At 45.3% G+C, this 13,439-nt stretch overlaps 1 protein-coding gene across 1 annotated transcript; it reads right to left on the bottom strand.

The window, feature by feature from the left end:
• Nucleotides 1–11,246: 11,246 nt before the first annotated feature.
• On the bottom strand, nucleotides 11,247–12,556 carry nog1 (noggin 1). The gene has a single exon (XM_079281382.1). It carries the CDS (start codon nucleotides 12,292–12,294, stop codon nucleotides 11,626–11,628), a length of 669 nt encoding a protein of 222 aa, XP_079137508.1. The 5' UTR covers nucleotides 12,295–12,556; the 3' UTR covers nucleotides 11,247–11,625.
• Between the last annotated feature and the right edge of the window lie 883 nt (nucleotides 12,557–13,439).

Genomic DNA, 13,439 nt, shown 5'->3' with positions numbered 1-13,439 from the left:
ATGTCCAGATAGAAGGGCCTGCTCCTCCGGGAGACCTGCAGAGGAGCCATCCTTCAACCTTCGGAGGCCATTACACAATAACAGAATAACAAAATCCGAGAGGGGGGGGGGGAGAGGGGGGGCGCTCAGTCAATGAGCCCCCCCCCCTCTCTCTCAGGCCCCCCGGGGCCACAGAGAGAGAGCGGTAGACGGGAGAAAGAGGATTCTGATTTAAGTCTCACCAAAGAGATGAGGGATGAATTTCCTAAAAAAACAAAAAAAAACTAAGTGAGCATATGAAAGAGAAATCTTTTTGTTTTTGTTTTTTGATGCTCTGCGAGATCAAAAGCAGCCGATAGCTGCTGGATGTGACTGAGGAACAGGAACAGAGAGGGCTGATGCTCAGGAGGGCTGCTGCTCAAAACTGGCTCATGTTTCACTCAATTATTTCCGATGATAAAATGATGAATATAATTTCAAACGGGGCATCTTAAAAATTCTTTTTTTTTATTTGACAAGCAGTCAAAAAACAAGCAAAGATGAAACCAGAGACGGTTTTGGATGAAAAGGATGAATTGATTGTCAAAATAGTTGCAAATGAATGTTCGGTAAATTGACTAATCGTATAATCAATGCAAAAATAATGTTAATAATCCATGTTATTTGTATAGCGTGCTGATAAAGACAGTATTAGAAACAGTAAAAAATATAAAAACAGCTCCAAAGTGGATGAAAGGGACGGATGTGGGGCCGTGATGCAGCTTTAACAGCATTTTCACCGTCGTCATCCGTGAGAGGGTTTGTGTGGTAAACACACAAACCCTCTCACTTCACATGAATGGCAGTAAACAACACAGGATCTCAGCCCCCCCCCCCCCCCCCTCACCCCTGAGGAGAGAGGGGTCACACAAACACGCCATCTGATTTGCTTAAAGCAGCCCATTCAAGAAAAAAGAAACGGGCTCATCAACAGAGAGTGTCGTTTGCAGGGCCGTCGCCATAGCTCGGCGGCGGTGGTGTTGTTTCGGGACGCCGCTGACGACTCAGCTGACTTCCAGCACACACAGCTTCACAGAGGCGCCAGGTTGTAATTAACACTTTGCAGATTACGTTTACAGGACCAACATGGTCTGCCTGAGTTTTATTAGCGCCTGGGTTGTACTTCTGCCCTGCGGAGGGGGGGGTACAAAACAGCCTCTGTTGGACGTGGGCCCGTCCTGTGTGAGAACGTTTGACGGGGTTCGGATGGCTGCTCACTGTTCTTCAGAGACAACGGGAACCTCCACACTCACTTCTGCCAGTTTCTCCAGACACACGCCGCAGTCCGACAACATGAATCTTTCTGTCCTCCCTATCGGCAGCTTTTTCATTTATTTATTTGAGCTCACGCTGTTGGCCTCTAACAGTCTCATTAGAGGAGCGGTGACACTAATCCGTTCCTTGGCAGCGGGCGGCAGACAGCTGGGCAGCGAGGAGTCGCCACAAAGTGGCTGATATAATTGCGGCGTAATCGTTTTCGTGCAGCTCCTTTTTTCGGCCGCCTCTGAGAAGGCAAGCGGCGCTTCAGGTTAACATGCTGCCGTCAGCGCACCAATGACCTCAGAGAGGCCCAGTCCTTCAGCTTCCATCAAAAATTACATTTTATCGTCCTGAAACCCACACAGACACGTGTGGAAAGATTTAAATGTCTCACACCTTCTGTGACCTTTTTGTTTTGGTTCAAATGTTTCGAGAGCTCTTGATTTAGCTCGTCAAATCTGAACCGGAGTCCTTTGAGGTGTTCTCAGATCTAAATATATCAGATAAGAGCTGAGCTAATGTCCTGTGCTAATATTAGCCAGAGTTAACATGCTGCAACACTTGTGCTTTGTAATCACGGGCCGCAGCAGTGTGGACAGTTTGCAATGCTGCACCCGAATGAGCTGTACACTTTAAGAGCAGCAACATCTGCACACATCTGTACCACTAGATGGCAGATATCCCCTGAAATACATCCCGTTGAGCAGCTGTCATTAATATTCCTTCAATACAAAAAAACGAATTCAAAACTGATGGCTTCGTGTCAGGAAGAAAAAAGGAAGAATTTTCTAAAAATGAATCTGTTAAAATCCCCAAACAAGACGTGCTTCAAATACTGAATCAACACGCAGCAAATTACCAGTCAACAGCCCGTCAACAGCCAACTGTGGCAAACAGTACTTAGAGAGTTCATTGTAGATCTGAACACAGAGAGGTGTCAGTCTGGACGGAAAAAGCCTGGCTTCCCCATTTATCTCCCCAAACCACACGCATGTGTCTTAAACACTTCACACTGAATTAAAGTGAAGTGGAAACCCACTCTCCAGACTCCTTCTTTCCACTCCATGGCTGGGGTGATAAATCTGTAGTCTTCCAAACTCTGCCGCCTGCCTCCCTTGTTCCTCTATTTTTCTTTAGAAGCATTCATCTTCCTCTCTCTCTCTCTCTCCGCTCAGACAGCGGGAGGTTTGCTTTGCTCACAAATTATATCAGGCAGTTTGGATCTGCAGAACGGTTCAGTACGTCGGCTCTGAGGAAACGTCCTTGAGCACAGTTTCCAGTGAAGATGCTCCTCACATCTGTGAAATAGGTATGAATCGTATCGACTGTATATCAGAAGTGGACGTAGTTATCGTGACGTCACCCATTGGACTGATGTTTCGAAGCCTCGAGTTCGGCGATTTGGCCGTCGCCATGTTGTTGTTTTTGCAACCAGTGAATGGAAATGACCATACTTGGATGGTGGAGGAGAGACGCCTCTCTACGGCTCTGGTAGGGTAGCGACCTGTCAATCAGCGTGTAGCCCCGCCCTAAAGCATCCCCTGCTTTATGGTCTGTGTGACTCTAAATGGACCATAATGTACTAAATGAACATCATGCTGTATTGAAGAAGACTTGAAACTAGAGATTGAGACATAAACTCATGTTTACAATGTTTACTGAGGTAATAAATCAAGAGAGAAGTAGAGTCATTTTCTATAGACTTCTATACAACCAGAGGAGTCGCCCCCTGGTGGACACTAGAGAGAATGCAGCTTGAAGACACTTCAGCATCGGCTTCACTCGGCAGAACCGGAGGTTCACAAATGAGCAATCTACGTGTTGTTTCTATGGAATGATATGACATGGGTTGTATCCAGGGAATCTGTCCAGGTTAGCTCACTGATTAACATGCTGCATCTTGTTTGTTTGACACCTCCTTAAACAGAAATCTGAAAAAGGCAATTTGTGGTTTTAGGAGGAGTCACGTGCCGGAACGATTTCGTGACGAGCAATAACTATGGAAATCCCCGTAAAACCAAATCTGGAATGCTGTGAGTATTAGTCCCTGCAGGTCAAATGTGAGACACTTGTTTTTGTTTTCAACGATGAAGAAATGCATCTCCGCGAGAGACGAATGTGCTTAAATCACTCTGCTGAAATCCGGGATTAAGCCTGAAGTAGGCAGGCGTCCTGCTCATGAAACACAGTATTTATGTGACATGTTTGTGCAGAGCCTCGACAACATGCAATTATATCAGCAACCCACAGGCGTGTTAATGAGGGTGCCCTGTCATTAGGATGGAGACGTGAGGTTGGTTTAGTCTCAGTTGCTGGTGCTGGAGGGCTTTTGTTCCCGATAACCTTTTAGTTTTACAAACATTCGGTAACCCTGCTTGTGCCAAAACCGTCATCGTCAGCTGAGCTCAGGTCGTCGCTCGCGTTCTCATTCTCTTACTCACTCTGTGATGTGCACGCTAGCAAAATGCACCTTTTTACACCTGCCTTGTTTAGTTCGGTAGAGTCCTGGAGCCTTAACCCCCTTAGTTGCGGTTAATTTGGGTAAGTGTGAACGCAGCAATCGCACTCGGTTTACGGATCAAAACAACCTTGTAGAAAAGTTAGTTTCGGTCCAGTGACGAAGAGACTTCGGTGTGGTTCAGTTTACTGGTGCTGAGAACATTCATCGACCTCGATCTGACCCAACTGGAGGAAGCATCGCACCTTTCTTTGTTCTGAATACGCCAGCTCCCGTAGACGACTGCACAGTGTACTTTGTTTGTATTTTGGAGCTGCAGCTGCGACGCATTAAACAGTATCTTTAGCCTAAAGTGATAAATCCAAACAATGAAATAAATTGTGACCAGGACCAGCCCTTCATTGTGGAATTGGAAAGTGTCGAGCCTGTTCTACGTCTTCTCTTTGTTTACCTCAGAGAGTTTTCTCGAGTAGATATTCTGGCTTTATTAGAGAGCGGTTTCCTTGTGCGTCACAAATATCGGTCCGCTTGTAGATGCTGCAGTGTGACTCAAGGCAATATTCAATATTGCAACTAATTATTATAAACGAGCTACAGGTCTGAAAGTGATGCAGAGTTCACCTGAAGTGATGCCTCTCTACTAGGTAGCTGGTGTAGCATCCAGAATGTTCAACACCCAGAGAAGAGGGGAGTCCAACAATCCAGCTCAGCTTATCCAGGAAAGTTGCCGAACTTATCCCCAATTTTCCACCAGACACCTCACCTCCTATCCTCACCGTGCCAGCAGGACGACACAGTATTGTGAATTGTCCTGAACCACATAGGATGAAGACCGTAACACCTCCAGCAAGCGGGAAGCTTCCTCCAGGCTGTTTGTTTGCTTTTCGTGTTTCTTTCTCACTAATATAGCTTTCGGGTTTTTCTTGTTTTTCTTACTAACAGTAGAGAATGAAAGAAAACTGGTTAAAAGAGCAACAACAAGCAATCTGTAGCCAGATTAACACATATGTTGTGGTTACATGGTGGACTGAGATGACAGAAAATGTGCAGATCTAAAAGGAATTTTCTTTGTTAAACACAGAGTGACTGAATGGCTCATCAACTTCAAAATACACCAACTGAGGTTTGCAAATCTAGAGCAGAGTACAACTCCACGAAGACTGATTTCAAAACCTACATCCTGTATATTGATGATCAACAAATGATGAATCATAAAATCCAAATGTGATCAAACGTCTTCATCTGCGCTGTGTTTTTATTGCTCTGAAACAATCCTGTGGTGTTTTCCAGCATCATGTTGTTGGTATGAAGTGAACATTGAAAGGTGATTTAGGAACCAACGGCCTCGATACAAAGAAACTATCCTCACTGCTCGTCACAGCTTAACATCCGATCTTCATGTTACAGAAGCAATTCCTAAGATCGTGTCTGTGTTCTATCAGACCTCCGATTATATCTTGACTTGAGAAATCCCAACTGTCGGTTTGATTCTTCAATCTGCACTCATACTGTCACGCCTGTATCTTAGATCAGAATGTACCGGTAGACTACTCGAGATGGACAAGCCGAGATATCAACGAGTCTCACTTGTCACTGGTGAGCTAGCTTGCCATCATGGACAAAACATGAGGCGCGTTTGATTTTAGGTTTTATGTCATCCTAACTACCGTTTCCTAGGACGGTTCTGTAATAACTAAATTCCTATCCTAAGATTTATGTCTAAATGCCGTCAGGAAACATCCTAAATGTCATCCTAAACTGAGATAAGAAAGGATCTCAGACTCTGTAATGAGCTTCCAGAGCAGCACTCCTTGGCAGTTTCTTCTGAAGTTATTGTAGACGAGAGTATAAATCAAAAAGAGGTGGACCTGGAAACTATTTTGCAGAAATCCCAAAGTGCATCCGAGAGTCTCACGGACCTCCAGAAGTGATCTTTGTTAGATACTGCTGATCAAACCACGGCTTTAATTATAAATATCTTCATAGTGTGTAGCATTGCAAGAGAACAAGACAAAAGCACTTTGGGGAAACCTGAATATGCTCGAAGGCTCGAGAGGTGCCAGTGGAAAGGGGGGGGGGGTGCTCGGGAGACACGGGAGAGGAATGATGGACGGCTCACACGCCAGCCATTGTGAGAAAATTATAGCTAGGTGCGGCCAACTGAGGCAGTGTGGCGGGCGGCCAAAGCCCCGCGAGAACAAAGGCAAAGGATCCCTGTGAGCGAGCCCGCGAACCTCCATATTTACATGTGACGCTCAAGAGTTAATTGCAGTGAATTCCTGCGCTGGGTGCAAAGTGGGGGCTCGTTGTTGCTTTATTTTACATAACAAACACACTGTTTCTAGTCATTCCTCTCTCGTTTCCAAGGAACTTGGACCAAAGATGGAAAAAAAGGGTTTTCAGCCGTCGCAAATCAATGGAGCTCATGAGACAAAACTCTTGAATGACTAAACCATTGAGTCGTTTGTTTGTTGTAATATGGGTCGGGGACGGCTGAAGTAAACGTTGTTTTTAAAAGACAATTCTTTGGTGAGAACAAATGGAAGCAGTGGGCTAATATTGTGGTGATGCATTCTGTGTTATCGCGGCGCTTTCTATTGGTGGCTCGCTGAGGAAAGCATAGAAGTTCCACACATTCCTCCGATTACCCCGTGTGTTTGGGAAGCGATTTGTACGTGATTCAGCCTCTTAGGGGAAAAATGTTCATCTGTGCGCTTTCCAAAGGGGTCCCCTTCTAACAAACCAGACCTCATCCTCACAGTAGTCGGTGGACGGAAGCCAAAATGTGTCAGGGTTGCTGCAGTTCCTGATCTCCGGTAAACGAAGCGGTGCCCTCTCGCCTCTCTCGACTTGGCAGCGCTGGCCCCGTGCACATCAAAGTAGGGTCTGACCTCGCATACCAGATGAGGTTTGGATTAACGAGCTCTGGACATCAAACAGCAGGATCACTCCCCACAAGTCATCAAACCCAGCTCGGTGAAATTTACAGCGGACAAAAAAGAAATGCTGGAAACATCAACATCAACCTTGTCACGCATCCCAGTTTGAACATCGTGACCAGCAGCAGCAGCAGCAGAGAGGATATTTCAAAAGCCCTCCAATTATCCGATGTGTGGGAGAGCACAATGAACTGGGCCGCATGCCAAACAGCATCCTTTACCAAACAAATAAAACTTTTGACAGGACGTGTCTGCCTTTCAGAGAAGGACTGCACACCAACAGACCGCTCAGGCCGGGCGGCGACCAACAATCGATCATACAACAAGCGATCGTATTCAGTGCTCACGCATTTCTGGAACTTCATTTAACAAATTACATTCAGACTTTTATTTTAAAAAACAACTCCAGACAGAACACTGGTTGAAGCAAAGAATGACTCCAAAGCCACGGCATTAAAGATATTGAAAGGTACTGAAAACCCAAAAGGACTTTCTCCTTTTCATTTCCTCCTTCAAGGAGTTTGTCCCACAAACGTTTGAATAGATATCAACGGGATTTTAAAAAGGAAAAGGATTTCTTCAGGCCTGAGTCTGTATGTAAGTTTGTATCTGTTCAGTTACGATTATTATGATGCGTTCAGGCTCCGCTCAGTGAAAATGAGTGTTGGGTGAAGGTCAATTATAACGTTATCGTGATGTGTTCACACGTGATCTCGTGAAATGTAGTTTTGGTGAGAAACTTGAATAAATCCAGTTGTTTGACATAAATAGATATTAGAGAACATAAAGTATAACAATTAGAATTGTTGATGGTTTACTGACTTCAGAGCGGTTGAAATGATTTTTGGGAAAATAAAAAACAGCCTGTAGTCTTGTGGAGCAGCTGGAATCAAACAACAAAGTGAACTGTATCTCCCAACATGGATCATCAATGATCAGCAGTCAGTATCAGCAGGAAAAACAACGTGATCGGGGATCTAAAGGTTCGATTTGCCCCCTTTTACATTTTTGGGCCGATCCCATCAGTGACTCTGAACCGTGAGTTTTATGATCATAGCTGTTGGTGGTTGCCATTAGCACCAGAACACCCAGGAGCACGAGCATGAAGCCTTTCTATCTGACAATAAACTCAAACGATTGGTTCATATCTGAGCCGTGACGGACAGAAACAGCTGTTCCTCCGGCAGCGAACACCTGCATTCATTCAGGGCCGTTCTTCACGAGCCGGACATCTGGACAGCAGCTACTTTATATATTTGGTGCTACTGACAGATGTACGCAGAAATATCACTCCGGTCATTAAAGCAGCGTTTGTCTTCACTGACATGCTAATCATGAAATGGACGTTAAGATAGGTCAGAAAGGATCTCAGGTCATTTAAAACGGAATAAATGAGCTTTTATTACGAGGAGTCACGAAGTCCAACATGCTCGGCCAATATCTCCGTTCATATTCATTTCAATGCAGGAACACAATAGACAGTTTTTAGGGTGCTAAATTTGAAACCAGAATATTCTAATAATGTAATCTAAACATTCGTCCACTAAAGAAAAGCTTCAACCAATCAAATAAATATAATCCGGCTTTATCAATACATTCTGGTTTGGACTTTTGGAAGGATGATGATATGAAATCAGGAGAATTAAAAACATTTTCCTCAGCAGCAGTTCTTGTGTCGCTTTGAACTTTTAAGGCCAATACATAAATCAATACGACGACTGTTATTATGAGTTTAATAGAGTTTATTTTCTTTAATTTTAGGTCTGGAAAAAGTTGTAATGTCTGTCATTTCATCACGAGGGAAGTGTGTCACGTCTGGACTAGTTTGCTGTTGATGTAACACACATTTCCCACTAATTAAGCTGGACGTGGTATCTTTAGAAAGTCTGAATGAAGCTTTTTCTGCTCAGCACGATGTTTGGAAAGACCTTTTTCTTTGGAACAACAAATCATCTTTCGAATAAACATCCCTCACCAGCCCGACTCTCACAAAGTGTTTTCTTAACGAAGGCGCCCATATAAGGCTCTATACCTTCAGCCTATTAACGAGCCAAAGTTATTCTAACTAATTGTATCATCTGTAATGAAAAAACCCAAACTGAATTATGTTTGATATTGTTGGCAGAAACTAACAAGGAGAAGTTTGCTTTGATCAGGAAAACATCTGAACCCTGTAGGAGGATCTAATCAGCAACAAGGTTTTGGCCTCAGAATCTCTCGGTGGAAAAAGAAAGAAAGAAAGTTGATTAGTTTGAGGGGGGGGGGGCAATAAGAGGAGCCCAGACCCAAACAGATCATGAAGTTAAAGGATCACCGGTTGGCTAAAAGCATTACGTCGTCGGGCATCTCGGACCGACGGGGGATCGAGGCCGTCCGCAGAGAGCCGAGGCTCAGGAGTAACGAAGGGCATTTGCGGCCTCTGCATCCTCCTCGTCTGCAGCTGGTGAGCAGCCACCGAGCGCTCTGTCAACACCTGCTGCTCCAACCACAAATCATCCGCCGCCGGCGGCACTTTGCCCACGCTTACAGCAGTGAAGAGGTGGAGGGAAAGTTGAAGAGGAAAATAACTTGCGTTTCTTACGAGCGATGAGAAGCAAAGCCTCGACTGTCGTCACAGAGCAGATCTCGATAGAGAGCCGAGTACACGAGGAGATAGAAACACACCTTTGCCTGAAGTAGAGTAGAAGGTATGAGATGTGTATTTGTACGGGGCAGCTGCTGACCGACTGGCCTTTAATCCTTTAACGCCCCCGACTGTGACGCTTAAAACCTGAAATAGGTGGACATCCACGGAGCTCGTCAACTGTGAAGCCCGACCACCACCAGCTTTATGCAACGGGACAAACGGTGTCATGGAGAAGACAAAGAGGATCACTGTCAAACGCGAGGGGTCCGACACACACACACACACATCAAAGGAGCTATTTATTGTGTTTGTGTAAGCGGCATGCTGGAGATCTTCGCCCTTACGTTGCTATCCGGTGACAAGTTCGGGGGATTCGTCCGCCGCATGCGTATACGTGCGGCGCTGGCTCCGAGGCTGAGGAGCATCATTACGGACTAAACACAAGTGAAACAAAACACAGGAGCTCTGGTGCCCCACAGTCTACCCCACTGAGGCAGGGGAGGACCAGAGGGAGGAGGGGGGAGAGAGAGAGAGAGAGAGAGAGAGAAGCAGCTCTGCAAAACTGTGACGATGAGAGAAACTCACTTATTGTTTTACTGACTAAATCCTTCATGACCCAGCGGCTCCATCTTTAAAAACTCTGTTGAAACACGCAGTACTTTACTTTACTTTCTCCAAAAAAAAGGCTTCCAAAGATGTCAGTTTGAATTTTGGGTAATTGTTGAAGTGATGAGTATTAATAGAAAAAATGTACTTAACTGTTGATATGTAGAACCGACATTTTATTAAAGAACATTCTTATTAATTATGACAATAATAACTATAAACAAGCACAATACTTCTACTTAAGTCCATGTTCTGCTGCTTTACTCCGCCACATATAAACTTTGGTATTTTTGACTCCACTATATTCAGCTGACAGCTGTCGTCACCACTTCATTCATATTCATGCTGAGCAGAAGCTTATGATCAGTTCATAAAAGACGATGTGCTGCTATATGTTCAACTAGCCAACAGTATATTAAGCAGTTATCATCTCCTCCAGCTACAACTATTAAAATGATGCTCACACATTTATGGAGACATATCCATTCATGTCACATCACTAACAGGGGACACGCAACGTTTGGTCCTTTAAGGATATGTTGCCGATAATACTTGTGTACTTTTACTTTAACTTACATTCAGGAGCGTTTGTCATTTTGCTCATTGTTCCATTTCAATGGATCGCTTGTTGATCGTCTTCATTTTTTGATTTGGAGTTTGTATCTGCCCTTTTCCCCCACAGCACAGACCCACCAGCTCAGCAAGAAGCCTAAAACGTTGTGTTTTTCTAACCGATTCATATTTGAATGGGTGCAGAGACTCGGTAGGAGAGGCTTGTGGAGCATCAGTCGCCCTCTCCCAGTGAGAAACCCAGCTCCTCTCCTCAGCTCAGCTCCTGCTGGGCTGCAAATGGGAGGAGGAGGCTGAGCACATGAGAATAATGAGAGCTGTTAGCAGCTGCTGATTCCTTCAATCAGTGAATCTCTGCTGCTTCCTTTATCAGCATGAACCGGGGCTCTGACGTACGGCCGACACTTTCAGAGAGATAAGATCGTGTTGGTTTTAACTGGAGGCCGGGAGAGAGCTGTTGACCACATGCTGTCTGTGAATCAAACATTGATATTGTGTAATATAACCATGATCCAGCAGACATATCTACAGTTACCAGCAGTTCATCACCAGATCCTCCGCTGTGTCTGTAAATACAAGCGATACCACATGGAATGTATAATTTTGGGTAAAAGAAGACGCCATGGTGCAGGATATGCACGATTGTTGAAAGTGTTTTATGCGTTAAGCGGTGTGAACTGGAGGACTTCACATTGTGAGCACTGACTTAAAGTTACCCAACCAGGTAGAAGTGATGGAGAGAAGGAAGAGAAACGCATTTAAAAGTCATTTCAGTGTTTTATTGTACGAATATAAAGAATAAATAGCACATTTCCTTAATTTACAGGATAAAACAATTATCAATAATCCACGTTTTAACTCTTGAGGTCGATCTGCTTTACTCCAAATGTGGAAAAAACAGCAAGTCCTTACGTGGCTCTATATATGCGCCATATCTCCATAAATACAAAATATATAACCAATATTCTCCACCAATAAAGTAGGCTCTGGTTACAAATAACACTGACTTTGTACAGGGAGCTATATAGAACTGCATGGCACCGCATATACAGAAAATACATTCCGACACTCGGTAGTGCACGTGAAGAAGAAAAAAAAGAATCACAAAATGAATGCGCTTATAATTTATTATTCAGTCTTTTTCTTTTTTAACTTGAACAGGAGCATTTGCAGTCTGTGATGATCGGGTACTGCACCGGTATCCACGCGCATTTGAGTCCCCCTTTCCTCTGCACGCATCTCCATCTCAGTATCGTCAGGTGGGTCGAGTTCGCGGATTTACACACCATCCCCTCCGGAACCGAACACGACCTCTTGCTGAGGCAGCTGCCCACGCGCACGAACCGCGGCCAGAACCTGGTCCCCAAGTCGGTCCACGTGTACAGGACCGGGCAGAACGAGTACGCCCACAGCCACTGCTGCAGCCGCCTCTTCAGCTTCTTACTGGGCTTGTGCTTCTTGCCGAACTGGACGTCGAAGTCCACCGCTCGGATTTCTTTCGGCAGTACTCCACCGGGCTTCTGCACCTCAAAGTCATCGAGCTCGTCGTTCCCGGTGTATCTGTCCTCCACGGGCGGCAAAACGGACAAATAGCGGCTGTCAAAGTCCCCCAAGACGCTCTTCAGCTCCGTCTCGTTAAGGTCCCGCTCCCTGGGGTCGAGGACGGGGTCTGGGTCCTCCTTTAATTCCACCAGCGGCAGACTGTCACTCGGGATGGGGCGGAGAAGGTAGTAGTGCTGGCAGACCCCCCTCTCCGCGAGGAGTCCGAGAGAGAGCACCAGCAGATACATGGCCACACACTGCGGGGTCTGATCCATGTCCAGGCGGTCCGGCGGAGAGATCGGTGCGCGCGGGGAGCTGCTAAACGGACACTTTCTTGTGCGCAATTACGCGTGAGCCGTATCCAAAACCTGCGTCTCCTTTCAAATTCAGTTTCCCATGATGAAAATCCGTCTCACAAATAAAAAACGTTCACCCGCAGCAGCATCAGTGGGAAACTATTTATTTGTGACGAACTGCGTGACAAAGCTCAGATCTCTCCTCGGGCTCCGTGCGCGCAGGCTCGGCATGATGCTCCCCTCTCAATGTCTCCTCTGAAGCGCTGAGCGCGACCCGCGACCTCCGTTATATCCTCCACACGGAGCGTGACGTAATTCGCGTGCCTCTCTTTGAATGTGGGTTTGTTGTCTAGGAGGAGATCCCCAATACCTCCTTCTTCCACCGCACTGAGGGGGGGGGGGGGGGGGGGGACAGCGAGAGGAGTCGCCCCCTGTCGGTTTTCCAGACGTCCTCGTGTCCTTGAGACTCAGTGGGAATGATGGTCGTTCCTCTGGGGAATCCTTCTGCTGGAGCTTCAGTACAAAGCAACCAAAGCTTCCAGAACTACAAAGACTATAATGAAACTTTACACTGTGGGTTAACACGACAATTATTTGACTTATTTACTTTATCTTAAGGATGAGAATATTTCTTTCACTTCAGATGTTGATCTTCCGCCACAGCTGGCAAGTAAGGAACAAAACCCGTGCTTTACCGATGCAGTCATCTCTCTAAATAAAGCATCACGGTCATGCACCATTATTAAACTCAAGCATTTGCTCAAAGAGGGTCATGTCAGTTCAGACTTTTATTTTGTAAATAAAGAAGAAATATTCTTTCCTCAATAACTTCAATGACTCTCACATGTTATATTATTAATAAGCAGCATTCAGACCGCGGGTCGGTCATTTCTAACTCGAGCTCTGCAGCTTGAAGCTTCTTCTAAAAGCTTACAACGAGACCAAATATGTCGGGTTGGATTTTTGTATTGTGCATAAGATGAGTCACAAAGACATGTAGAATATGTCTGTTTGATGAAACAGTGCCGTTAAAGTCTTGGTTTATGAAGGTTTCACTGCGTAAAACAATATGATAAAGCTCCAACAAAGAGCTGGAACGAGTTGATACAGAACACGTGATGCTG

This window comes from Melanostigma gelatinosum, assembly GCF_949748355.1.
Source record: "Melanostigma gelatinosum genome assembly, chromosome: 13".
In the NCBI taxonomy this organism is placed as follows: domain Eukaryota; kingdom Metazoa; phylum Chordata; class Actinopteri; order Perciformes; family Zoarcidae; genus Melanostigma; species Melanostigma gelatinosum.
Note: the sequence above shows the minus strand (reverse complement) of the source record. Positions and strands in the feature narration are given on the sequence as shown.

Coding starts and splice junctions, on each gene's coding strand:
- nog1 (XM_079281382.1), bottom strand. CDS start 12,294: ATGGATCAGACCCCGCAGTGTGTGGCCATGTATCTGCTGGTGCTCTCT.